Source organism: Hirundo rustica, chromosome 2 (genome assembly GCF_015227805.2).
Source record: "Hirundo rustica isolate bHirRus1 chromosome 2, bHirRus1.pri.v3, whole genome shotgun sequence".
In the NCBI taxonomy this organism is placed as follows: domain Eukaryota; kingdom Metazoa; phylum Chordata; class Aves; order Passeriformes; family Hirundinidae; genus Hirundo; species Hirundo rustica.
Genome location: NC_053451.1, coordinates 108,664,015 through 108,690,918, shown reverse-complemented (window position 1 = coordinate 108,690,918; position 26,904 = coordinate 108,664,015). Strand labels below are relative to the sequence as shown.

General features: G+C 36.3%; 1 protein-coding gene across 7 annotated transcripts in view; it reads left to right on the top strand.

The window, feature by feature from the left end:
- Positions 1-26,904, top strand: part of DMD (dystrophin) — a 1,060,860-nt gene that overhangs the window by 746,884 nt on the left and 287,072 nt on the right. For all 7 annotated transcript variants that reach the window (XM_040088691.2, XM_040088709.2, XM_040088718.2 and 4 more), the window contains one exon: positions 22,046-22,163. In XM_040088691.2, coding sequence (XP_039944625.2) covers positions 22,046-22,163 — 118 coding nt within the window. The remainder of the gene's footprint in view (positions 1-22,045; positions 22,164-26,904) is intronic.

Here is a 26,904-nt window from a genome sequence, read left to right as displayed (position 1 = left end):
CTCTTTGTGGGAAGAAAGATGTTTTTTGGTCTATTGTGAGTTACCAGCGATGTCTCACTGCATATGCCATGGAATCTTTTATTCAAACAGACAGTTTTGAAGGTGGCATGATGTGGGATGATATCTCAGGGTAAATGTCCAACCCTTTGACATATGTTTGATCATTTTCTTTTCTGCTGTCTAATCAGTGTGTCTTAAATTCCTGCTGTGGATTTGGATCAGCACTGATAACATTTTTAAATGTTATTATAAATCCTTCTACTCCTTCATATGTGGTCCATATGGCATAATATTTCTGATGAAAGCTGGTATATGGGGCACATTCCTATTATGTCACTCAGATGTGAGATTCAGTTCTGACAGAGTGGCTGTGTTTTGCAAAGAAATGATGAGAACACATAGAAACTATTAGGTTGGTACTGTGTTTTGGGGTGCGGCTTCCTCCCCACCTGGACCTGTCACTGAGGCATGTGACAAAGAACAAGAATACTGATGCCAGGAAACCACCTTGTACCTGTGCTTACTAGATGAGAACTGTGAACAAAGTGCTTGAGACAGTTGATAAAATCAACTCCCTCAGCCATTTTTATTTTGTATTTCTTGACTAATTTAGGGGGGGGGGGGGGGGGGGGGGGGGGAAGGTAGCAAATTCAGTATTAATTTACTAAAGAGGATTTCCCCTGCAGTTTTTGCAAGTCAGGGGGAAGTTGTTTGGAGGCAGCAGAATCTGAATTGGGGATGGGCTCAGCCAAGTGGCCCTTCTGGTCAGTGACTGTAATATGTATATCAGGCCTGATGTTATGAACTCAAAAATAGCACTTCTGTGTACCTGTACCAAATGTACCAGAGATACACAAACCTGAAATTTAATCCACAACAGATATTGTTCATACGATTGATTTAGAGACAGAAGAGTTCACAGAAAAGAATTAGTGGTATTTTGTGCATTTAAATTATATAAATTATATTATAAGGTGCACGTGGATGAAAAAACTTACATATTTATAAGTAATTTCAGCCAGGACTTAGATCATTGTTCTGAGCTGAGCAAAAAAGGTGAAATTGTCTCACTGGTCTTGTGATTATGGTTAAGAGAAGACAGGAAAGATGGATTAAACGTAGGTGGAGAGGAAAGGGTAGGAAAAACAAAGTAATTGTTGAATTGGAAAAGTTTGCAAGACTGTTAGTTTGTCTTCTCTAAGACATAGTTGTATAAAGGTCTGTATTGGTGAAGTGTAAAGATTCAGCGAAGGAGAAAGATTTGTAATATAGAAATGTTCTTGTTTTTCTATCTAGATTAGGATATGCAAATTTAATATCACCATTTTTCCCTCCCCCATCTCCTCCTCTTCCTGCTAGACTGCAGAAGTATTTAGGTCAAACATCCCTTGCCTTCTGAGGATACCTTACAAGCATCTTTCTTGACACTTTCTAGCCAAATACGCTGAGATTAAGGAAGATCTTTCATATTGAAACTTCTATTCAGTCATGTTAGTTCATTTTGTGTATTAATGTTTATGTTTTTATTAATTTTTCCATTATTTCTTATCCAGGTATGATTAATCTATTTTACTTAATTATTACCTTTTTTGTATGAATTTAATAATTTTGTATGTCTCTAATAATTATAATGGTTTATATTATTAGAATTTTAAGAGGAATCTACGGGAACTGTGCACATGACTTTCCATTTCCTTGGGTGCTCATTACCCAGTTCCTTTGAAATTCTTTCATTAGCCAGTCTTAAAATCAAAATCTTAATTAAAATAACAGGACAGCCTTTGGAGACCTCTTAGCATAGAATACAAAACATTTAGGTTTTATTATGAGAAAATTGGGATTTTTTCACTGTAGGGTTCACAGAAAATGTGTTCTCTTGACTTCATGTTTCATTCTATGCCTGCTTCTGAATTCCATGGTTTATATGATTATTGTTAGGATTTCCTCTAGGGTTGATCTTCAGGGATACTATTTAACAATATATAGGATAAATGATTCTTCATCCTGTTTTGAATGATGGGTAAATCACCATTAATATTATAATTTTCAACCCTCTTTCCTTCTACTGCCATTGCATAAGTTTTTTTTCACTGTAATTATGGTTTCCAGCACAAAACACATATAAGTAGCAGATTATTTTTTTAGCAATATCTCAGAAAGAAAAAAATCAACAGCAGGACTCACCCATACTTCAAAAGAATTGTAATGGATTACTAAAAATAATGTGAAAACAAGCACTTTTTCACAATACTCAACAGAAAATTATGATCTTTTCCTTTTAGTGCTTTGCTACTGATGCTTCTCCTTGGAGACGTTCTGACTTCATTTCAATCTGCCTCTGTAGTTTTTCCTTTCTTTTCCAAATTTATTTGATTTGTGAGGCATGCACTGTGAGGAAGGTGACACAGTGTAGAGGGTGCCAGTCCCTGTAAGGGTTGACCGTGGCAAACTGTTCCTGGGCAGCAGCCTGCTGCCGGTATTCTGTCTGCTAGTTGTCTGGTGTTCTGGGTAGGGAAAGAAAAAGAAAAAGAAAATCTAGTTGGGAAGAGGTTGGTTGAAACAATTCAGCAATAACTGCTAAGCAGCATGGAGGTTAAATGTTAAAACTAGTTTTTAGTTCTGATTTTATGGTCTGCGCTGAAGTAAAGTTCATGTAATGAAGATGGAAATAACTACACTATAATATAATAACTATATTTTCTCAGAACAATTTCATTCTATTATGTTTGATAACAACTTTCATTTTTAGAGGCTTTTAGATAAAGTTAAGTGTCCACATCAATGTGGAAAGCTAGTTTTCATAAGAAATTCACTGAGAAATGTGAGATTTTTTTTTAACAGATGTCTGGCCCATTGTGAATGATCCAGGAAAATACTCTGTTACATTTCTGAAATACTCTGGTGTACTTTTTAATATTTGTCAATAACCATTTCTCTCAATTAAATTATTCCATCATTCTTAAATATCTCTAAAAATGCAGACAGCTGTGTATGTCAGTCCATTTGTGTTTAATGAGGACATCTAGGAGAGTCATGCAAGTGAGAGTTTTTCTACACAGTAATTCTTAATGTTTAAACTTCACTTTCTTAATTTGGTGTGCTTTGATGCAAAAAACCTTCATCACTTAAAAATAATGACACCAAAAAATAAAATCCCGAAACATTATTTAAAATTAACATCTCCACAATAGAAACCCGGCTAAATTTACAGTTCTATGGGAGATAAGAGAGTAATATTTTGAAGCATATTAACTGAATTTCAATTTACAATTCAGAGGAAACTCACTACTTTGAAATTGTCCATGAAAATTTGGAAGGGCTTTTTTCTTTTTTTTTTTATTGTTACTTTAATAAGTGAGTGGAAGAGAGAAGACTGTGTGTACAGGATTTTACAGGAAAAGGAGGGGACAGAGGGGGAGGCAGGGAGCTAAAAGATGTTCCCAGATATTTTTGGTCCACTCTTATAGATTGTGTGTTGCTGACCATAATATGTACAAAAAGGAAACAAAGTATATTCCTCAGAATATACTTGAAATTTTGCTGGTTTATATACCCACTGCCTTTGAAAAATCAGGTTTATAATGTGTAGCAAATCATACATCTAATTTCATCACCCGGATGCAGAGATTTTTATTATCCTTGTCATCCTTTTGTCAGTATTCTCATTTACCATTGATACGTGTCAATTTTGGGAAGCCATAATCTGTGAACACTTTTGACATGCATTCGTAAGGAAGAAGATTGCAAACTGTGCAGGCAGGGATCCCATCTTCATATCCCTTGAAATATTATTTAGGCACTCTAAATTCTGTTATAGAAAACCCAACAAACCTAATATGCATTAATTGCTTTGACCATATTTTAGCCACAATGCAAATTCCTGCCTTATCTCACTGAGTAATGAAAAAATCATTTGTAATTCTTATTCACAGACACAAAATTGGAGCAGATCATAGCAAAAATGATTGTTTGTTTCCTGCTACTGAAATGTTAGACGTGGTATCTCAGACTTCCAAACCATTTGGCCATCAGAGAGCAGACTGTTATCTGTTCTGACATTAATCTACTTGCAACGGCTACTTTGGTGCACAGTTTCAAAAATGACAACAAACATGCACAATGCATCATAATTATGTCCCTTTCAGGAAAAAGATTTGCAGAAAGATTGCTTGAACGTAATAAATTGTCTCTGCATCTGTGGGAACCAAAAATAGCCTTTTTAAAGATGTGGTTGTAAGGGATGTTTCCCAAAGTATCACATGGGATTCACAATATGTTTTTAGGGGTGATAAAATGCAGAATCATATGTATGCATAATAGGCAGGCAACATTCAGTGAAAATTCAATCAAGAATGAAATGCTATTACGTGCAAACACCTCCTGGGCTTGTGCAGAGGTAATGGAGCATATGAAATAGATAAAGTGACAGCCAAGAGAGGAAGAAGATATGTGACTTTCCCTACAACTTTGTTTAATAAAGCTTTCAACATACATTGTGGATATAATGTGTTGTTTTGTCTCCATCCAAATCACCTTAGTTTTTATTCCATGCATTTTGTAGACTGTAATTTGGTGATAATGGCTTCTTTGCACAGCTCAGGAGTGATGAACAGGAATAACAAGGTCTGTCAATAAGAGGATTTGCATGTCCTTCCCAATACAGAGATCTCAGTTTGAGTGGGTCAGGACGAAAGTCATATTTTGCTTGTAAGAAGCATCACTAAGTATTCAGTATTGAATATTTAGGGAGAATATATATGAGAAGGCTGATTATAAGCCAGTTTGTGTAAGAGCCAGGTGAAAAGACTGAACTGTTTTCAACCTTTCCTTACTTGCTACGTGCTTATCTCTTCTGTGAAACACACTTTATGAAATCTGGAGTTCTTGAAGTTTGTCTTGTGCATTATCAGTGGTTTTGATTCAGTGGGTTTGGTCTGTGTTGTAAACTTCCAAGTCACACTGCCTGAGTGAGGGGCAGATTTGTATTGCTCTGCCTGAGAAAGGCTGCAGCTGCAACATGATTCAAGGAGTCAGGATGTGGTCTCCTTTCCCTCTTGCTCCAGTTGGGAGTGATCTGTTCAGACACGGGGAATTTATGCCCTTTTACTCTGGAAAGGGAGATGCAGTTGAATTCTCAGATGAACAGTTCGTGTTGTCTCAATCATGCCAGCTTTTTCAGACTTTCTCATTTCAGTGGAAATTTGTGATGACTAAATAATTGGAATATGATACAGACATGGAAAGCATTTTAATATGTATTGTGTTTGCTATTTTTTTTTTTTTTTAATTCCTTGATTTATCTAAAAGTCAAGTGTTTGGAGATTCCTCTTAGCAGCAGCTAGAAAATATGTGTTAGTAATATAAATAATATATTGTGCCAACATAGTAACAAATCAAACTCTTCCTGTTTATTACTGAAAGAAGAGCTATTTATAACACTACAGATTTCCCTATAATATAGAAAAAAAAGGAAACATCTTGCATAGGATTTGGCATAAATTTGAATGAAGACAGCATTGCTCTTAACAAATATTTTGAGTCTCACATAACTCTTTATTTGCAATAGATGTTTTAGTGTTTTAGGGTACAGAATTTGTATTTTATAAAACTGTAACAAATACAAGAATAAATAGGTTTTAAATTGGACTGAAAGAAGGTTTTTATCACACTTGAGAGCATAAGAAATGCTTTACTGAGTCAAACCATCACTCTCCTGTCTAACCCAGGAAAATATCTCTGGTTGGGACATTAGAGCAGGTTGAACAGGGAGAATGTACCAATCTGACTACCTCCTACTGAACGTTACCCTTATACATCCTCATCCACAGAATCCATAGCTCTTGGATTTGGGACATCAGGAGTCCTTGTATCATCTATTTTTCAGCCTATTGTTCATGAAGTTGTCTAATCCCTCTCTGAATGTGCTGATTCTTTTGGCCCTCATGACATCCTGTGAGCAAGCTCTATATAGTCAGTACCTGCTATGAAAATAAAGGCTTTTTTTTTTTTTTTTCCTGTTCTAAAACTGTTTTTACTACAATAATGCAGCATACTTCTGCCCACTGTCTTCTGTCTTTAAATGAAATACACATTTGAGAGTGAAATTTTCACTTCATGTAACATTGTCAGGTTTCCTAAAACTCTTATCTGAAGGATTTTCTAAAAAACCTTGATATATGTATGTATCCTACCTGAACTAAATCATCCTTCTCTGCATGCTTGTGGGCTTCTTTAAAACAAAGCTATGGCAGCTGTGGGACACCAGTTTCAAATCCTAGTGCTGGAGCTGTAGGATTGAAGCTGTGCACCACGGTCACATCTGCCATCCCAGCCTCTCGGATTTCCCTCACAGGCAGTTTGTGTCACTCCTGATTACAGCCCCATCCTATTCTTCAGACCTGGAATATAATTTCTGGGTTATTTTTTAGATTAGGTAATTAATCTTGTCGTATTTTAAATTACTTTTTAGTATATAATAGGATTCCAACACAGCCTTTCTTTCCTGTATTATTTGCATCTGTATGTTACAGCGCACACTTTACTATTATTCTGTCACCAAACTTCTGAGAAATTATATGTCAGCTAAAGTAGAACAAGCTCTTCATTTCTTAGCTAAGAAATTGAGGGCAGCATTTTTAATAGAATTAAAACCAGAGAAAACCAATGCTAGCCTGCTATTTTGCACTGTCACTCCATAAAAATTGTCATACTACAAAGAAACTACAATGAAAAAGAGAAGCAAATTTTAGTATCTCAGCCAACTTTGAGGAAGAAATCATTTAGTAATTGTTCCTATTACTGGCAGTATTACTTTAGACAGTCTGCAGGTATTGTTTCCCATCCTTCCCCTTCTGACTTCTTTCTTCTTGTTATCAAGCAATCAAAATAAAAGTTGAAAGAGTATTAGCTCTAAGAAATGCATGTGACCATGTTTTTATCCAAACCAACATTAAAAGCTCTAAGCTCTATGGAAAATGATGCTATAAATTAGCACAGGGTCTTATTTATTCTCTGTGCTGTTTTTTAATATTGTTTTTCTTCATAAAGAAATGTTAAGTTTACCAAAAAGGTCTTGAAGGAGATTTGAAAGACTTTGCAGTCCAGATTTTTGCATCAGGCAGGATCAACTAGATGAATAATTTCTGACGAGTTTCCGGCTAACCTGCTCCATAAGATATTTTGTTTTCTGTATCTTGCAGATTTTTTTTTCTCACCCCTTAGCAATCCTTCACAGTCAAGAGGTGTTTGTCTCCAATCTTAATGTCCCCTGCTTCAATTTAAGTTAATTATGTGACCACAATGAAAATTGAGAACAGTTTACTCTCTCTCAGCAATAACCTCATATATTTGAAGGGTGGTACTTCAGTTCAATTTTCTCAAGACTAAACAAATCCTGCTCCTTAAAATCGCTATCCTTTTTTCTAGATTAGTGACCATCTGTCCAGTCATTTGCAACCCATTCCAATACTAATCCAGTTTTTCAGCTAGTTATTTTAATACCTTGGACTAACTGATTTCTCCGGGTTTTTTGAGACTGCTTTGAATTGTATTCCTCTTCTCACATTCTTGCTGCTGGTTGGTTTTTGCATGGTAAATATAAAAAACCTATGCTCTGTTCCATCAATCAATAATATGCCTAATATTAGATATAGGACAAGTCTGTGTGTAGCTTCACTTGACAGTGCTTTCCCATATGGTGTATTCAAGTTAAAGGAGGTTTTTTTCCATCAGTTTCATTTCCATTTACATCCAAATTTCCTGCTTGTGGTAACATCACCTAGGCAGTAGCCTAGAAGCCTTGCTGTGGGCATCAGGCAAAACCTCTGCTTGTGGTTCACTATTGATAAACCTTACAGCTCTGGATGAAGGGAAATGCAGTTGCCTGCTTATTATTTACTCTTGATAAATGGTTGGCTGTATTGCTTGACACTATTTTCCCTTCTCAAAGGTTGTTTAATCATATGTTCTTAAAATGAGCTAGGAATAATTCACCTAAAATTTCCTGGGTAGTTTTCTGTGTCTCCTTCAAAAGTGAGTAGTATTCATCCATTGCAGGTCCTTAAATATAACTACTAATACCCACAAGGTTTCTTGAGCCAATTCCTGAGTATTATAGCTGAAATTCATGAGCTGTCACATCAAAATTCATATTGAGTTAGATAAGAACGATGTCACACCAATAACAAAGTTAGCATTGTTGTTTATTGTCTTTCACACAGAGATCTTCTGCCCCGAAGCTGTTAACATAAGTATTAGTGGCTAGAAGAAGCCTTTTCTCAGACTATCACTTCAAAAGTTTCGGTGACTGCTTTATTCTGTTTGGGTAAAAATGTTGAAGCAAAATAAGTTCACAGACTTTATGGCATCTGCAGGAATAGTCTCCATCATGTATAACACTACAGAAGAGAAATGAGCTATAGGTTTGAAACTCTAGTTTCCATAAGGGGATAACAAACACTGCAGATAATACTGCAAAAGCTGTTTAGACTCTCTGTTTTGGGTTGTAGTCCTTATCCAAATATTGGCTATTGTTTTATATTACTTGTATGTATATATCTGTGTGAGAGCATTTGTGCATACATAGCTACGTTTTAGATACATATATTTCCTTCCTGGTAGACAATGTAATGAAGACCACCTTCAAAATAAATCGGAATAGATTATCAGGTAGCTAGAAGGATTGTAATAGCAAATCTGAACAACAGGCTGACTAAGCAGTGACTCTGAGATTGAAATAGTGAACAAATATCTGAAAATATTCTTCCAACAGGAATAGTAGGAAATACATTCAAGATTAAATTATGGTCAGTTAGTACAGGTGTCCTCATGCTGTTCCATGAAGTTGTTCCAAACCCACTGTGCCTTTTTAAAGAAAATTACATGGAACATGCAGCAATGTAAACTTGACTCTGACCTCCTTCTCCCCTGTGCACACACATGCATACACAAAAGTTGTAGCACTGCGATATTGTGGATGTGTCTGACTGCAGACAGGCTCACTGCAGCTGTTTTAAATGAGATAAAGCTGGGGAGCAGAAGCAGCAACAGGTAAACGGTTCTGAATTCAGTCAGGTGAGACTCATCAGGTCTCATTAACTCAGACTATTCCTGAAAGGCTCTGTGCTGCTGAGCTGGCCCCAGCAATCACACAGCTGTGTTCACACAGCTCTGTGTGCATTAGTTAAGTCTATCTGGCCTAAACTAGTTCTTTACTGGATCAGCTGTACAGCTTCTTTCCTGTGTTGTACGTAGTCCAGAACTGGGGTTGATTCATCCATAGGAAACTGAGGATTGACTGCCTTTCTGGAGTCTGTTAACCTATCAGTTAGCTCCCTTCTTTCATATCACTGCTTTTCCAATACCTCCAACCCCTGTGTGTCAGGCCCCTACCCTGCAGTTCCCACGCACTCCTGTTCCCCACCCTTCACACACCTGCCTTCACACACTCAGCTTGTGCTCAGTCTGGAGCATTCACCTTCCTAAGGTGAGAGGCGAATGGTTCAGGAAGCAGAGTAGGTACAGCTGTCCAGAAACTACTGTTCACTCTCCACTCTCCCAGGGAATGTATGTCCATTTCCTGTAGTCTGGAGTCTGAGCACCCAAAATCTTGTGCTAATGATGCTGTGGCAGTTGCTTTATTTTGTTTGGTTTTTTGTTTTTTTTTTTAACCTCAGTGTGAGTAATGAGTATGCTCATTCTTTGTGGCTTTTTAGGGTTTGAGGGATTGTTAATCTGTGGAGTGAGATTCAGTTTGGAGTTAATTCAATAACCATGCCCTCAGCCAGAAATTCTCTGCAATTGTGTGCAAGCATAGAAAACTCTCCTTATGTAGCTCTTACATGACTTTAGTTGTTTATGGTAGAGAACTTTCCTCCACAATAGTACCTTGTATCATCTGATTTCCATATGTAATGTCTTACACGGTGGAAGAGAGTTTGAAACATTTTCCTTTGATCTACGGTGACATTAGAAAACAATAAACTACCAAGCCTCCAGAGAACAACCTTGGCATACATGGTGAATCTGTTATAATTGTTTGTTATCTCTTAATGCCTGCACATCTGCAGCAGTGAGTAATTAAAGTTTGAAAGGAAGCTAAAATTTTTAAAAGTTATTACAGTCTCTGCAGTTTTTCAGAGTTACATTTGAGTTTGGGTTATTTTTGTTTTGTTTTGAAGGGGTCATATTCAAAGAAGTTAAAACATACTTTCATACATACTAATCTACATCTAAGACTACTGACTAAGAAAATATGATATCACAGCAGCTATTCCACTGTCAGGAATCTGTTTAGGAAAAAAAAAAGAAAATTTTCTGGCCACACATCTTCTCTATTACTACATTGTTAATGTCCTACACCACTGCTATTGGTGTTGCATTTCTTTGGCATTCACTCTTAATACCACCTTGATTAAAATGACAATATGTAACTTCAGGTATCTGTACACCAGCTGCCATCCTCCATTCCTCACCTGCCCATCTTTAGTAAGGCAGCCCAGCCCTTTTGCATTTCCATTGGCAGCTTGCTTCTGTTCCTTTTTCTTAGAGCTGTGTCCCTGTCACACCTCTCCTCTGACCTTTCTTGGCACAAGGCAGAGGCTGAGAGGGAGGTCACGGGGGTAAAGTGGCGTGGTGGCATCAGTGCCACTTCTGTACCAGCTGGAGATGGTCAGCCAGTGGATCTCCATAGCCCTTGAGACCCTTCCTGAGGAAACAGAATAAATATCTTCCTGATACAGAGTATAAGGACATGCTTGGGCACATCTCCTAAACTTGTGTTTGTTTTGGTTTTAACCAGATGATATTATGCTGTCATGGATAAATAAGCTGATGTTGCTTTTAGCTGGTTCATCAGCACTAAAGGATAATGGCATCTGTTCAGTCTGATGTGTAATATTTCTCTTTTATTTCTTAGTGCAATTGCTTATTCTTGTTTCAGCCCGTGTTTCTAGAAACTTCTGCAAATCCCTTGGACTTGGCTACAGTTTACATCTTCGCGTTTTTTAGTGCTTGGAATAAAGGTATTTAGAAGGATACTCTGGAGGGATAGAGCAGAAGCAAAAGAAATGGTTGATTCCTAAAATCAGTTTTCTTTTGTTAATAATTAATAGCTGACAAAAAAAAAAATGCTTTCAAACATAGCTCTCAAGAAAAATAACTTACTTTTTCTGTCTGGTGGAAAAAGCCCCTGGAAAGAAGAGTGTCTGCATATGTATATGTGATAATTTTCAAGAGAAAAGAAGGAATAAGGTCAAAAAAGTTGAATAAGAAAAAATTGCCAAGATAGACACATTTTTCAGTTCCATAGACTGTAAAATAGCTCCCAGTTTTGCAGGCTGCTATTTGCAAAAAACCAGTGACCTTAGTCTGGAGTCCTTCCAGGATTCAGCTCTTGAAGAACTGCTTGTCACAATCTAGCATTTCCATAGGGAGATACAAATCATTAATTTTTAAAAATATAACACATTTGAGAGCTCTTGTTTCCACCTCCCAATATGGCCTTTCAGTAACTGACTTTGTTATGGTAACAGGGAGGGGGAGAGCAGGAGACGGGGTCCAGATGCATCCTAACAGCCTCCCAGTTAAATTGGGTTCTCCACCCTGGAGAACTGACTGTGTCAATCCTCAGAAAATCCTCTCTATGGGGGTGACATTTTCTTGCACTTTCCTAATTTAGTGCATAAAAAGTAAAAATATCACATATCAGATAAGGCCAAGTTGTCAGGTATGTTAAACTTGAAAATTGTTGTTCCAGGATTTGATGTGTCTCTCTGTGCTGTACTTCATGTCAAATTATGTGTCAGTGCTACTAAAGGGAAAAACACTTTATTGCCATTGGAAAATTGCTATTCAGTGAAAACCTGAAAATCAAGTTGGATTTTCTGATAAAGATGACCATTTTTTACCAGTGAGTTGTTAGCAGCCAGTGCCATAGGCCCTTGGGTTTAGGAATTGAGGTCTGTGAATTTAAGGGTAGAAAAAAAAAAAAAAACAAAAACAACAACAACAACAACAACAACAACAACAACAAAAAAAAAAAACAAACAAAAAAAAAAACACCTCCTGTTAAAAAGCAGCACTAGAAAAATGGATGGTGTACAGTCACTCCATCTTCAATTATTTTCCAACATGACTGACACCATTATGGAACTGCATATAGAGAATTTATGAATGTGGTCAGAATTTTTACAGAAAGCAGTGTGCAGTATAGCTTGTTGTTAAACTGAGGCTCATCTTTTGTAGTACATGGGAAAGGAAGCGGAAGAGAGCTGCCTAGCAAAAACCTGACAAGTTTATTTCTTTCTGGAACTGTGGAAATACCTTGTCTATAAAATGTTTATATTTTAAAAACATTACAGGAGCTAAAAAATACCTTGCAAGATACAATACACATACAAATATACTGCAAGTTTTATACCTGTTTTCATTCCAGTGTCCCAGGAAAAAGTCGAGTGGCTAAAAAAAAGTTCTGTTGTTCCAAAGCAAGGGAAATACAGCCATAAAGCAATAAAACAATAGTTTCCAATGAACAGAAAATCTTGTTAGTGGAAAAAATGTCAGTGTTTCCAAACAAAGATAATAGAGAAGAATATATTCATTTTGACTTCCAATATTGTCAAGTGTGTTGTAAGTGTGTTGTAATATTATCTCAATAAATCCTCTTCCTCTGTTTTGCCCAGGTTGTGATACTCAAGCTTATTGCCCCTCTGGCCTCAGTTACTTCTCAGTTACAGAATAGAAATCAGAGAAAGGTTCTTAATTTTGGAATTTTATTCATTTGGTTCCATCTTTTTTATTGCAAAGGCCCACTGTAAAATCCACATCTATACCTACTTGTATATTGCCATGTGTCTATACATGAATAAACATAAAAAGCAAATTGTTTTTTCCTGCTTTTATTATTGTAGTGTCAATCTACTTTATCAGTGATTCTTTCTTTTCTGACTATATCAGATTCATTCCTCAAACTGCCATTCAGATAATAAAACTGTATTTTCTGAAAAAGAAAAATGCAAATTTTTCTTCCACTGGAGTAGCATTGTGTAGCTCCCCTACAAGCTACTAATCAATGTCTGTACTTTATGCCCCAAGCAATGTTTATAGATGAAATACATTAACTGTTCATAGTAAGAGTTCTTCATGTCTGAACAAGAAATAGCTCCAGTATTTTGCTTAACTTTATGCTTAAACACTGCTCTCAGTCAGAAATTGATTGTATATATTTAAATTATATCCCTGTGAGGGAGGGGGACCGAGTAGGACTGATACTGATTTGAGGAAACCGGTGTTGAAAATTCATCTCAGAGAAACTGGAATTATAAGGGAGTTCAATCTTTTTTATTATTATTTTATTTTATTTTATTTTATTTTATTTTATTTTATTTTATTTTATTTTATTTTTAATTTCCCACAGAATATTAGACTTCAAGGTCAGAAAGGATATGTTCATATACTATATATTAAACCAGTCCATGGGATTTTACATAGGGCTTCACCTTCCTGCTCTTCCAAACTGTGCCTATTAAAGAAAAAAGAAAAAAAAAAAAAAGAAAAAGAAAAAAAAAAAAAAAGTTATGTTAATAGTCTCTTATATTCTTTAGTGTTTTGTTCAGTATTTAAACATATTGGCTACTAATAATTTTCATCTTTTTTTGTTTAAATTTTTTGTCTTCAGTTTCCAGTCAGTATACCTTTTCAATGCTATTGTTTCCATAGTTAACAGTTATTGTATCATCAGGAAATTATCTTCAGTAACTTTTAGCATGAGCAAATTTGCCCTCTGCAGCAAGATATATTAACCAGGGAGCAGCACCATAAAATGACAGAAAAGTCTAAAATGAGACATGGTTGCATAACGTAGGTGCAGCACAGCCTTGAAACTCCTGCTCAGCTGTGCTGCAGCTCCGCAACAGCGCTGTTTGCTGTGCTCCTCTGGTTTGGTTTTTGCCTGTGAATAGAAGCCCTTTCAACCTACTCTGCAGAAATTTGAAATCCAGTACCCATCTCTGCACTAAGCCCTCCTTCACCTGCCTCTTGTGAATATGTGCTTTAATCTGACAGGTGCCCTCCATCAAGGCATTCACTGGAAATGCATGAGGGAGAGGTGCTGCCTATCCTTGTTCCCTTATTTATTTTCTAGAGGAGGAGACATCCACTGTCAGTGACACACCTGCTTTCAGTGTGTGCCCTTGTGGCCAGGAAGGCCGGGGTACCCTGTGGTGTCTTAGGAACAGCACTGCCAGCAGGTCAGGGGATGATCCTGCCCCTCTGCTCAGCCCCAGCCAGATGAGTGTGTCCAGAGTGCTGGGTCCACTTCTGGGCTGCTCAGGACAAGAGGGGCATGGAGCTCCTGCAGTGAGTAAAGTGGGAGGCAAGAAAGGTGATGAAGGGTCTGGAGCATCCCTCTGATGAGGAAAGGCTGAGGGATCTATATATACATTTCCTTCCTTCCTTAGCTGTTAATGAAATATGAACATCAGAATTTTTCAGGTTTCCACATTTACCTTCTGTATTATTAATGACTAATTAAGTACATAGCAACAAAAATGTGGAGAAATAAAAAAACTAGAAGTAAACCAGAAAAAGAAACAAGCACAACAACAACAACAAAAAGGAATAAAAATGGAGGCAAAACCAAAGAAAAGTGTCGTTCTGAGATTAAAACCTGTCTAAATATGCCAGAAAAGTTTAAGTAACAAAGCTAGGCTTGTAACTTCATCTTTTGGCATGACAATGAGATATGAATAAAGATCCACCTAACGAGAGTTCGGCTAAAGTTATTCCGGAACTATTCCAACATTTCTTATCAGATAGGATAAATAAGAAACACCTTTCTTTTCCCCTGCTCCCTACCTACACACACAGAGCTAGATAATATTAAGTTTACTGTAAGAAAAAATTGTGTAACATTTTTGTTTTCTTTTTTCGAAAGCAAAGCCAAACAAACCAGAATAAATCGTCTTTCTTCAGTTTACATTTTTCTTGAGAAAAATATCTAGTTTTGTAAGTTCCTAAAGGGAAACTCACCTGTCAGATTATGTTGTGCCAATCCATTTTATTCTCCTTAATTATTATTGATATGCTATTACTGGAGAAACCTTCCAATAAAAGTAATCAAAAATTTCCAGACGATCCAATAGAAACTGATGAAGTCATTCTGTGGGAGTTTTCTTTGAAGCATAAAATTGATTCAATCTAATAATTTCCCTATAAAATTGGATAATTTCTAGAGTGCCTTTAGTCAAGCTATTAGCTTTCCTTCTCCATAAATGTTGTTTTCTTAAATTTAAAAAAAAATACAGAAAAAAAATGTTTGTTTTCTTATATCCATAACATAAAATTATGTCTACTCCACTCCATTTTACTTCTTTCTAAAAATGTGACAAAGAACTGATAATTTAAAAAAAAAAAAAAAAAAGTAAGGAAAAGACTGAAGCTGAAGGCTTGAAAAGCAGAGCATCTGCCCTCAGTGTTCTTGGTAATACTCATTTGTTAAGTGCATTGGAAAAACCCTTAATTTGAAAAACTGTTAGTTATAAAAAAGAAATAAAGTAGTAAATTTTCCAAATTCACATTCCGCAAATGGCAGCTGTACACTGAGAGATTTCAGTTCTGCTGACTGATACAGAAACTGGGGAAGCTCTGTAGTTCCTAACACTAGTTCCCATCCATTAAGTTATTTAGTGGGATGAAAGGACATCAGAAACCCTGGAATAGTTTTGCCTGGTTGTTTAAATTCTCATACTTTACTGCAAGAAAAAGTAATATTGGACAGCTACATTGTTTGGGGGCAAGAGGCTGGAATTCCATACACACATCACGTGTATCAGATTTACTGTTAGAGCTTTAATACTGTTTAAATCTTCAGTTCTTACATGTGATTTATCACTGCGTTCTACTGGGAGGGATCTCATTGTAGCCAAACACCCAAACCTTTAAATGTTGTTCTACTTGTTTCGGATACATCTTTAGCTTTATTTATTTATTTTTCTTCCTGGCAACAGCTATAATAGAGGAAATTTCTTTTATTGCAGAATGATTCATTCACAAGTCATGTTAAGCTGTAATCTTTTTCTAGTCTTCTCTCCATCTTCTCCATCTTGTATGCTGGATGGACTCCAGTGCAGTCCATCAAGGCATCTCAGTTGTAATGAGCAAGCTGCTGATGGCTCAATCCTCTTGGTCTGCTTCCAAAGTCCTTTCCTTCAGACAAATGGGGAGCAGGGTGAGAGGGAGGATGAGAGGTATCCTAGCTCCCACCACCACCATCACTTTAGCTTACCATCACCATCCTTTTTGGTCAACACATGGAGACCCAAATTAAGTACTCTCCGTTCAGTTTGGTTTGGTTGGTGTGCATCAACAACATGTGGCATGCCGTGCTGTCATAACCTCCTGGCATGAACTTGGCCTCTTAAGTTGTAAAAGAACATTCACAATGCCAATGTAACTGAATGAGTGATTGTCCCAAAAAAACCCACACAAAAAGTTCGGTGATGCTTTTTCTTGTGTCTCCTGCTAGAGCTGATAAGCTGTCACTGGTAGCTTCCCCCCAGCATCACTGGTGGAGCAGAAAAAGTCCTTCAGACAGCAATGAGAGCTGCTGAGACAGTTCTTGAGGTGGCCCTAAGTGGACATCAAAGTACATGCTTAGGAAAACTTGCGCTGCAGAAAGCACTCAGGAAAAATCAAATTAATCGTGTCTAATCTGTTAGAGTTATGATTTCACTGACAGCACAAATCAGCTGTCAACATTGCTAGATAGCTACTCTTGATCCTCATATTTTCCTAAAACTGTGCATGCTTTGTGGGGAAAACAGAAAACAGTTAATAGTCAAAAGAAAAGTTTCAAAAGAGAAAGCTCCTCAGCATTATATTGCTTTCATAGTTTTGTAATTTTATGTTTAAATATAGAGAGTATGTAAGTGGCCATTTTTGCTCGTATTCTTTTCCTGCTTAGTGACAAGAAAACAAATTCAAATTGTGTTTGGGAGGAATAACTTAACAATGCCATTTTTATTATGCAAATGAATTGTAGGTGCTGCATAGCTGCATTTTCTGAAATTGCTAGCAAGTTTTTCCAAAGCTTTCTCTCTTTCTAGGTATGTGTATGTAACACATTATATTTAGAGAACCAATCAGCCACAAGAAATTTAGTTTTTTGAAGTAAAAGTTGCCTTGACTATACATTTTGGAAGTTATCAGTTGATTTTTTGTTTAAATTCAAGGTTTAGAGTCTAAAACTTTTTCAAAAGATGAGCAAATCCTTTCCTCAAGAACTATTTAGTGGAATTATACTTTTTCTGAGGGTATCATGGTGAGGTAGTTCACAGGAGCAAATAGCTTTATAGGATAAGAAATGTATCTTCCTTCCTTCCCTTACATCGTATTAATCATCCTCTTGTGCTCTTGTTGTGCACTGCTTCAGTTCATTAAACAAGGTTGGGACTCATCCAAACGTCATCCTGAACAGTTGTGAAGTCTTAGTCTTTAGCCATGGGTTGTTAATGGCTAAAAGTAACTCCAGTTTACTCCTAACATGGAAGAGAAAAAATCTCTTCAATTGCTCTTTTGCCCAAACTTTTTTTTTTTTTGATCACTCGTTATTACATTCTCATACTTAGTATAAAACAGATAATAAGCTGCATTTGACTGGGAGCATGTAAGCAGCAACCTTAACTCTTGCTGATATGTTTGAGTTCAGCAAAAGGGAATGAAAAGTCCTGGCTTTGATGTGGGAAAAGTTTCTTCAAGTACTAAAGAGTCAACACCCAGAGTCAGCACTAATAAATTATTAGTTGAATGTGTAAGTCTCAGTACCATCCTGGAATTCAGCTATTTCACTTTGATAACACTTGCCATAAAGAAAAAAAAAGATCATTTTATAGAAACGAGCATGGCCAGAGTGACAAATATGCAGGCTGTATATTATAAAGCTAGAAAATATTTTAATTCTGTCTCAAACCTTGCAGTCCTACCAAGAATTTGTCATACTTCACCTGTTTCTGTTTGTCAGTTTATTTTTTAGCAATTTTTATGCAAGTTATTTCAGTTGCTGACGTGAACAATTTGTTCCATACCTCAATACCCATTTTGTGTAAGAAAATCATAAAAGTTAGGAACCTGAAAATTGGATTTTTCTTTTGAGCAGCTGCTGTCCACAAATGTGGAAAGATTGTTAAAAGTGAATAGCATCACTTTCTAACAAAGTCTAGGTAGGCTGGATGACTGCATCTCATTACTCATTATCTTGCATTACTGTGCTATCGTCATTATGTTGGCATTCACAGAAATACGGAAGAAAAAGAAAAGCTCTTTTGGGGTTTAAAGATGTACAATCATGCATGTCAGTGGTCCTTTGCTGTTGACCTACTCATGTGGAGTTGCATTTATAATTAAACAAAATTTCTTGGTTGAAATATATTCTATAGTGTTCTGGAGAATGCATTTTTGTACCTTTACGGGGCACTAGAAAAGTGCTGGTAGAGACAAAATGTGTGCAAAAGAATTTGTTTATTAAAAACCCCACAACTTTTAGTTTAACTGACTCCCTAAGTCATTGTGCTTGTACTTTTGGTGATCTAATGAGGATTGGATAGATTTCTGTTTCATTTATTTTGAAAGTAGTTTAATTATAACTTTCATTCCTGTATTACCCATTTTTATATAGCACATTTGTTTCCGTGTGCTGACATTCCAAATCAGAGGCATCTGGTCTGTTGCATCTGCTGTGCCTCCACCAGGGTGCCACTATTAATGAGTTTTTATTCCTATGGCTGTTGTAACAGTAACTTCTAATAGTTTCTGCTTAGTTTTCTGTTGAGGATCGCTTTGCAACCTTAAATACTTGGCTGAATTGTAAAGGTTTTTAAAACTATCTCCAGATATTAATTGCTTCTGATTTTGGGGTTTGGGGGTTTTGTTAATTTGTTTTAGATCATCCAGCTAATACTTTAAAGCTATTAAATTTTAATTTTTCCAAAAATCATACTTACTGGTCTTTTAGTCTGTATTCTTCAAAGCAGTGTTCTTCCTAGCACAATTAACTGTATTTTTAATAACCAAAAAAATCAGTTTATATGATCAGTTTATCCAGTCACAGAATATTTTTCTCGATATGGTAACAGTTTAAGTGGAGCTCAAGTGTAGTTTATTTTCATGCTACTGGATCACAGGAAGAATTAGAAATTATGTATTTTAGTAGCTGCTTTCATCCAAGTTTCCATCAGGGTTTGGTACATACACTGTAGGTACCATGTGGAACGTGAATTTGCAAAGTCTTTAAGATTGTACAAACTGCTAAAACTAGACCAATAAATATTGTAACAATTTTGTAATTGTAATTGGTAAAATTCTGCTGAGTAAAATAGGACATTGCTTGAGTAAAGATCTCAGACACTCTGTATTAAGTCAAGGAAAAAATATATTTATTTGAAAAAGGCTGCTTTTTTTAAGGGTAAGAAAAGAGATCTGTTTTATAATTATGTGTTATTGTCTACAAAAGGTCTAAGAATCTTCAGTTATGTTTATAGTGTTAAGAGTTTAAGAGTGTCCTTCTTGACCTTTCAAAAATACACTCTTGTGCATCCAGAAGAAAATAATTTTATTCGCATTAAATGGCAGAGGGAAGGCTGTCCATACAATCCATACAGGGATGAGATTTTTATATCCCCAAGGAAACAGCAGAATTAGCAAGACTCACTTTAAAGAGGCATCTGTAGTTTTCCTGAATGTCCAGTTCAGGATTTGCAGATGGATCTTGGGGGTAAATCCTTCTGTGAGCCCCTGGGCACAGATCATCTCCATTTCCTCATTTTGATATTGAGCAAATCAAATCTGAACTGTCCTTACCTAGTGCTTCTTTTCTGTATCTGTATATGAAACACATAACAGCAGCTTTCTTTAGCAGCGGTAAAAGCACAGCATTTAATTTCTAGTTGGAGACTCAGGCTGGATCAGATAAATCACTCTGTTTGCATATTCCAGTATAAAATTATATTTAGGAAACTTTAGGGAAGAGAGTCACTGTTGGCAGACCTTAGAATGACTTAATTTGCTTTTCCTCTTCTAAACATTTTCTAGGTAGGGAAGGAGAGAGAAAGGGAAGCCACAGAATTATCTGAGCCTGTTGTGTGTGTTTTAGTGTTTCTGCACTGTCCATTTTGGCAATATGTGTAATACAGATGTTGTTCGACTGCACTGGGACTGCTTTCCCCATTATAAAATTCATGCCACTCATTAACTTGTCTTCTAAGAAAATGGAGTTTGGAAGGCATATAAATATCTAGAGATAATAACGGCATAGTAGATTTTATTTCTCTTACTAAGGAGCAACTTCTAATGAGAAATTTCTTCTTTGCTTAATTATGCAAGCTGCTGTTTTAACTGCATGTGTCTGCAATTCAATCAGTATACAAGTGAAAAAATACCCTCCAAACTTTTGGGTATGACTTTAGAAAGCAAATTATAATAGATTTTCAAAGACCTGATACAGAAGTTAAAAGCAAGAATTTCACAGGGTGTAGCTAGATGTGTATCTTGAAAATATCCTTTTTTTTTTTTTTTTTTCCTAAAGAGTTTGTAACTGAACAAAATGAAACTCTGTGAAGTTTTTAGTTTGCTTTGATAGCACATACTGTAGTTACTGAAAACTATATTCTTATGTTCTTCTGTTAATCTTGTTGATCAGAAAATGGTATTAGGTCTTTATTTGTAACCTTCAACTTAGAAATTATGTAACTGTAGTCTGAGTCAAATTTAAGATCAGACTCACAGGTCTTTTCTATCCAGAACAGTCAGTGAATATCAGCTTTTTAAAATCAAGTATGATTATTTAGAGTAAAGACACTTTAAGGAGAGACTTCTAAGACAATAAAATACTCTCCAACATTTTATCGACGGGCGAGTGAGAATGAACAGATTATCTAACCAGGGACTGTAACCGGCCTAAAACATAGAAATCCTTCTCTGGCTTTTTTTGCCAGCTTGATATCTGTTAAAGTGTACCTGCTAACTATCTGATGGCACGCTGCTCTGTCCTGATGACTGAAAATTGTAGGCAGAATAAAAGTAATTTCTTCATAGTTTTGTAATAAGTATTGCTACTTCCAAATCCTAAGACTGGGAAATCTAATGAGCATCTTTTCTGGAAACTCCACAATAGGTAGCTGAAGTGTCTGAATTTGGTCAATGTCTTTTTGAGGAGATCATTTAATCATTCCTCATTTGAGAAATGATTGCACTGATTCCTGGTTTACTTTTCCCTAATCCTTCAAACTAAGTTAAATATGTGCATAAATCCTATATGCCTTACTTTCCTTGAGTTTTCATTTCCATTTTTTCTAAAGCTGTTGTATTTTAGCTTTTGTTGCCTTTTAAAATGCCATGAACCTCATCTTTCTCCTGGTGAGAAACTCTAAATCCACTTCTTACTTTCTAGTCAGATTCTCTGGGCTTTATATATTGGTTTGAGTAGCATATAAATTATTGTGTATTAATTACTTTTCTGCTAGGTAAGAACTGAGGACAGAAGAAAGTGACATTAACAGCCTTACAATGGCTTTTAACCAATAGATAATAATTAAACAGTCCTGAAGTATTAAAAAATAAACATAATTTATTAGATTTTATGAAATAATAGGAAAAGCCTGCCTAATCTGGCAAGAATGTAAACCCTTGTATCTTCTTTTAAAAATGCAAGTAAAATATCAGATAATATGGAAAAAATAGTGCCCTTCTATATAACTGTATAGAGGAGAATAGCTTATCCTGCATAATTTGACATGTTAAAAATGAAGAATGATTGCTACTTTGTATCTAGTTTTATAGGTTCTTTTAAAATTATCAGCACAAGTTATTCTTGGTATTTTTAAATTAATAACCATAATATTTAGAAGGTCTAAGCCAAAATCTGTGCATTATTTCAAACAGCAAACAATCTTTTTGCTTTAACCAAGTTTGCACGATAAAAGTCCCTGTATGTGGTCTTCTCAAAAGGTCTTTATGCTTGTTTCTTTATTTTATTTTTGAACTTGTGTTCAACTAGGCAATACTGCAGGATCTGGAGCAAAGACGTCCCCAGCTGGATGAACTAATAACTGCAGCACAAAATCTGAAAAACAAGACGAGCAATCAAGAGGCCCGGACAATAATTACTGACCGCAGTAAGTGGTGATTCTGCTATCATATGGCACTTCAGCAAACATGGAAAATGTTGTCCTATCTAATAAGCATTGAATTCTGCAAATACTTTATGCCTTTGCCATGAGAAGGAGTCCCAACAGGACGGATTTTCCCAACTGCGTATAGAAGAAATGTCAGTGAAAGACAGTGACCCCGTATTTCAGATTTTCCATCATAGCTTCATATTGCTTGTCTTCATAGTGGAAGGGCATTGTGCCAAATATAGAATGTGAGCACTGAAAATAAAGAAATACATTTATTCTTACACAAGGAGAAAAAAGAAAGAATTCACAGAATATAGCCACAGGCTTGTAAGAAGCTTTCAATTCCATCCCCCGTAGAACAGCTGCAGGCTCTTCTTTCATCTCCCCTCAGCACAAGTCTGATGACGCTCTGCATTACTCTGCATTATTTCTTCGGTTCTGTTTTCCCTTTCCAGATTTAACCAACTAGCTGTGCCTAAGGTGGTAAAATTAGTAGATTAAGTTCTAGAAGAAGTCTATAGAAGACAGAGTGTTGTCACCCTTTAAAGCTTGCATGTCCTTATACCCTTCACTCTAGGATGAAACACACTCTCAAGGTCATTTAATAGAAGCAGCCCTTGTGATGAACTTCTGTATATCTTCAGTTATTATCTCAAGTTCTCAGGACTAGAAACTAAGAAAAAATGGACTTTTTTATGGTTATCAAGGTCTTTGATGGAGCTTAGGGAAGACCCAGGCCAAGTGCTTTGCATGTGGACAGAGACAATTCATATTAGGTAGACGTAAACCGTTCTGTACATCCTGGCATGGAGACCAGGGCTTGCTCCCTGAAACTGATGACTGTGAGGGTACAAATGTAGGCTAAATTTTTCTATCCCTATAACTACAATCTTAATGTATCTATATACTTATTATCTCTTTCTTTTTATTCCATCAGGTAAGTGATGACATACTATGTCCAAATCAAAATGCATGTTTGGACCACATTGTTGGTAGTGACACATATAAATACTATTTAGAGTATATCCTATGTGCAATACCATTGTTAAACTGCTACTGAAGTATGCTACTCAGAGAAGGAGAAGCTTTATATTTAAGAGGGATAATCCTTATATATTACAAAAGAACCCACTCCTGTTTGTGCTGGCTTGAAGGCAAAACCAGCGAGAGACTCCAAGTCAGAAAAAACTATTTAATAGGAGAGGAAAAAAAAACAAAAGTAAAATAAAATAAAACACATGCAATGGTACAAAAGATCACTGACAGAGTCAGAATACAACCTGAAACTGTGGTGGTGGCAGTCCAGATGAAGTGGTCTTGTTGAAGCAGTGTTCTTGCAGAAAGGTCTGGTAGCTCTTGTCCTCTGGGAATCCAGTGGGTAAGGCTGCCTGTGCTGTCCCAAGGCCCCGATTATATCCAGGTGGGAATGCTTGGCTCCTCCCCCTGGGCGGAGCATCTCACAATGGACTGATATCATTTTATCAGTTTTGCAATGGGTCCTTGATTGCCTATTAAACAGAGATAGCTCCTGGGGAGAGTTATCTATGAGTCATGCAGGACGGCATTGATGGGCCATTAACAGAAGATAGTCTGGAGGGAGGGGGCACGGGAAACAGTGGTGCACAACAACATTTCATGTAGATGGTGATAGAATACATACTTTGGGCACATTTTACATTGTAACCTAGGACACTGTTGGACTTGCAAATTAATTTTAGAATCACCTACTCATTTGACTTCTCATGAATTGTATACATGTACTTTAACTTTACAGCGCTTATTCAAAACCAACACCTGAAGTACTCCCATCAATATTTTGTAGTATGTTTTAATTTTTAATTGTGATACAAGTCTTCTGAAGTTAAGAATTGTAGACTTTGAAAAAATACAAGCATAATTCCTATATACCCTCAAGTGAATTTTATGCATGACTAAATTTTGTTCCATTGGAAAGTTGCACTTAAAGTGAATTTGCCAATTAAGAGAGATTAAATACTTCTTTCTCATACAGCAAAGGAGAGCAGCTATCAGACTGTAAATCATGAATGATTTACAGTAGCTTACAGTACAAATTTATTGTTGTTCAACTACATTACAGCTTGTGTCTGTGGCTAATAGTGTCTTAAATACATTTTGCATGATGATTTCTTAGTTTTTTATGTATAAGAATTCCCAAAATTGTGGGTTAGTTTTTAACTTTAAGTACAAAAAATTAGTTTTACTGTGATTTCGGAAGTAATTTTCTCTGCTGAAACTGTCAATATCCTTGTCTACAGAAGTGCAACTTATGATGCAGTAGAAACAGATCATGTCCCTTTACACACTTTCAAGTACACCTTGGAGTATGATCAGTCATTTTTTGGTCCAGTTTTCTGAGGCAGCAGACAAGATCCATGAAGGTTTTTCGTGTTTAGTTAGTTTATATCTGGGCAATTCCAGTAATATTAAACACTACTCGGGAGGTATTTATTGCTTTTGGATTTTAAGGAGATCATGATATTTCTGGGGAACACAAAGATGCTGAGGCTTTACAATGTGACACATAAGGTATTTCTGAATATTTGCCACGTATGACGTACTCTCATGTAAAGTACTTCTAAAGAACAACAGTAATATTTTTAATTGCTTGATTTTTTTTTCCCCCTCCTTCTGTGTCATATAAAGAAGTTGGAGATTGCTGTGACTGGTTTGAATTAGGTCTGCTGAATACCTGTATAGACAGGATCCACTTGTTCTGTCTGCAGCTACCTCTGTCATTCACCTCTCCCACCCCTTCACAGTGCTATCCTGTCCCGAAATAGGGAGCCTCCTTATTCCCAGCCTAGCTGGGTGGCTCCAGCTCTGTGCTCTCACCTACGGTACTCCTGTCCTCTACAGTTCCCTCACCTACTGCAGGTGTTTTGCCCTGTCCTCCAGCACATACTGAGTTCAGCCTACTGCACCCAGTGTGTTGTCCCCAAGTCCATTCCTGGGAATCTTGTTCACAGCCAGAACTGAACCCTGTATTGGAGAACCTACTCCACTTGCAAAGGTTTGTGTATTCCTCAAAGCCTTAGAGAGTGTCCACTCTCTTATACCTGTACCTTGCACCAAGATGCTGCTGCAAGTCCTCCCTGACTCCACAGACTCTTTCCTGAGTTTTTCTCCCTCCTCACGAATACAAATAGGTTACCATGGTTATGTTTTAGCAGTTATGAGTACACATTTAATCTATTCTGTTTCATGACGTGAGCATTGACACATTGGTGCTTCCCTGCAGCAGCTGTGTACCACGCTCACAAGCAGCCTTCTGTAATGTCACACTGCCAGGGGCCAAAAGCATCAGAACCCATCAGGAAGTGAAGGGAATGATGGGCTGCAATGCCCTGGTCTTCGTGTAGGAGATGATAGACTTGACTTTATCTAGTGCACACCCTGGGCTGAAGCACAGCATCTCACACTTTGGGAAGTGAAAAGGTGAGGTGAGCTCATTTGTATGAATAGGTTGTTCATTGACTTTTGCTGTTAAGGTGCTAGTAAAAACCTCGAAACCATCACCTGGCCAATATCACTGAAGACATATATTATAAATCAGCCTCAGGCACTCCACAAGAGCAGAGTTAGCTGCATTCTCTGTCACAGGGTGGGCCAGTGTGTCATAATCTGAAATCAAACCCTGAAGGTTCTGGACTCTGTGCTAACATTGCTAACTTTTAAGTCACTCTTCTTAAAAAAATATGCAAGTTATGTTTATTGAAGTTTAACTTTGAAATATATTTAGAGACCTTATTTCTTTTTAAAGTATTTGTAAAAAAAAAATAAACATGTTATACAAAATTTAAAAAATCAAACTACATTTGTTAGAAAATATCTATGATGAATTGCAAAAGAAGTCCATAATAATGAGATTTTTTTCAACATAGTTGTCATAGTATTGCATAGATTCAGTCTTTCTTAGGAAGTAAAAACAGTAGTTAAAGATAAGCTCTTTATAGTTAAGCTCAATTAAATTGAATTATTTACTATGAACATTTTTTCTCCACCCTTACTTCATTATCTGCATGAAACTGCTGGATCTATACTACATGAAAAGACCTTGGCTTTATAAAGTAAAGCTTGTGTTATGTTTACAGAACATTATATTTAAATCTCTGTGTATTCTATGTAAATCATAGTTTGTTTACAATTTACACACTTGAGAATATGTGAGAATAATAATTACATTTCATCTTGATGAAGAGTTGTGGGGAAAAGCAACATACATCTCTGCTCTTTTAATGCAGAAGCATTCTGTTCTAACAGAACCATATGCTGTACAATAACATTTTTCTCTCCATAATGCATCACAGTTCCAACATTCTTTGTTTTACTGCTGCTGAAAATGTTGCTTCTTTAAAATGAATGAGTTTATAAGTAACTTTGAATTTAAAAAAGTAATTAAACTTTGAAAATTACTTTTTTTTCCATCAGTCCTTATGTATGAATACATGAACTCTGTAAGAAGTCAATATAGAAATACTGAGAGATAATAAATTTACAGTCTTACAATCAGAAATACCAAAGCAATTACAAAGACTGTGTTATATCTTGCTAGATCCTGGAAATATAAGAAACTTTAAATAACAGGGCTTCCTACTGTTGTGTTCACACACGTGCAAGAGGCAACAGTGCATAAATTTTCTCTGGTTTTACTTTGCTAGTAATTTACATCCCAATTTTATAATGTGTTTTCTTGCTGTGCAAGTGATTGAGGTGGTAT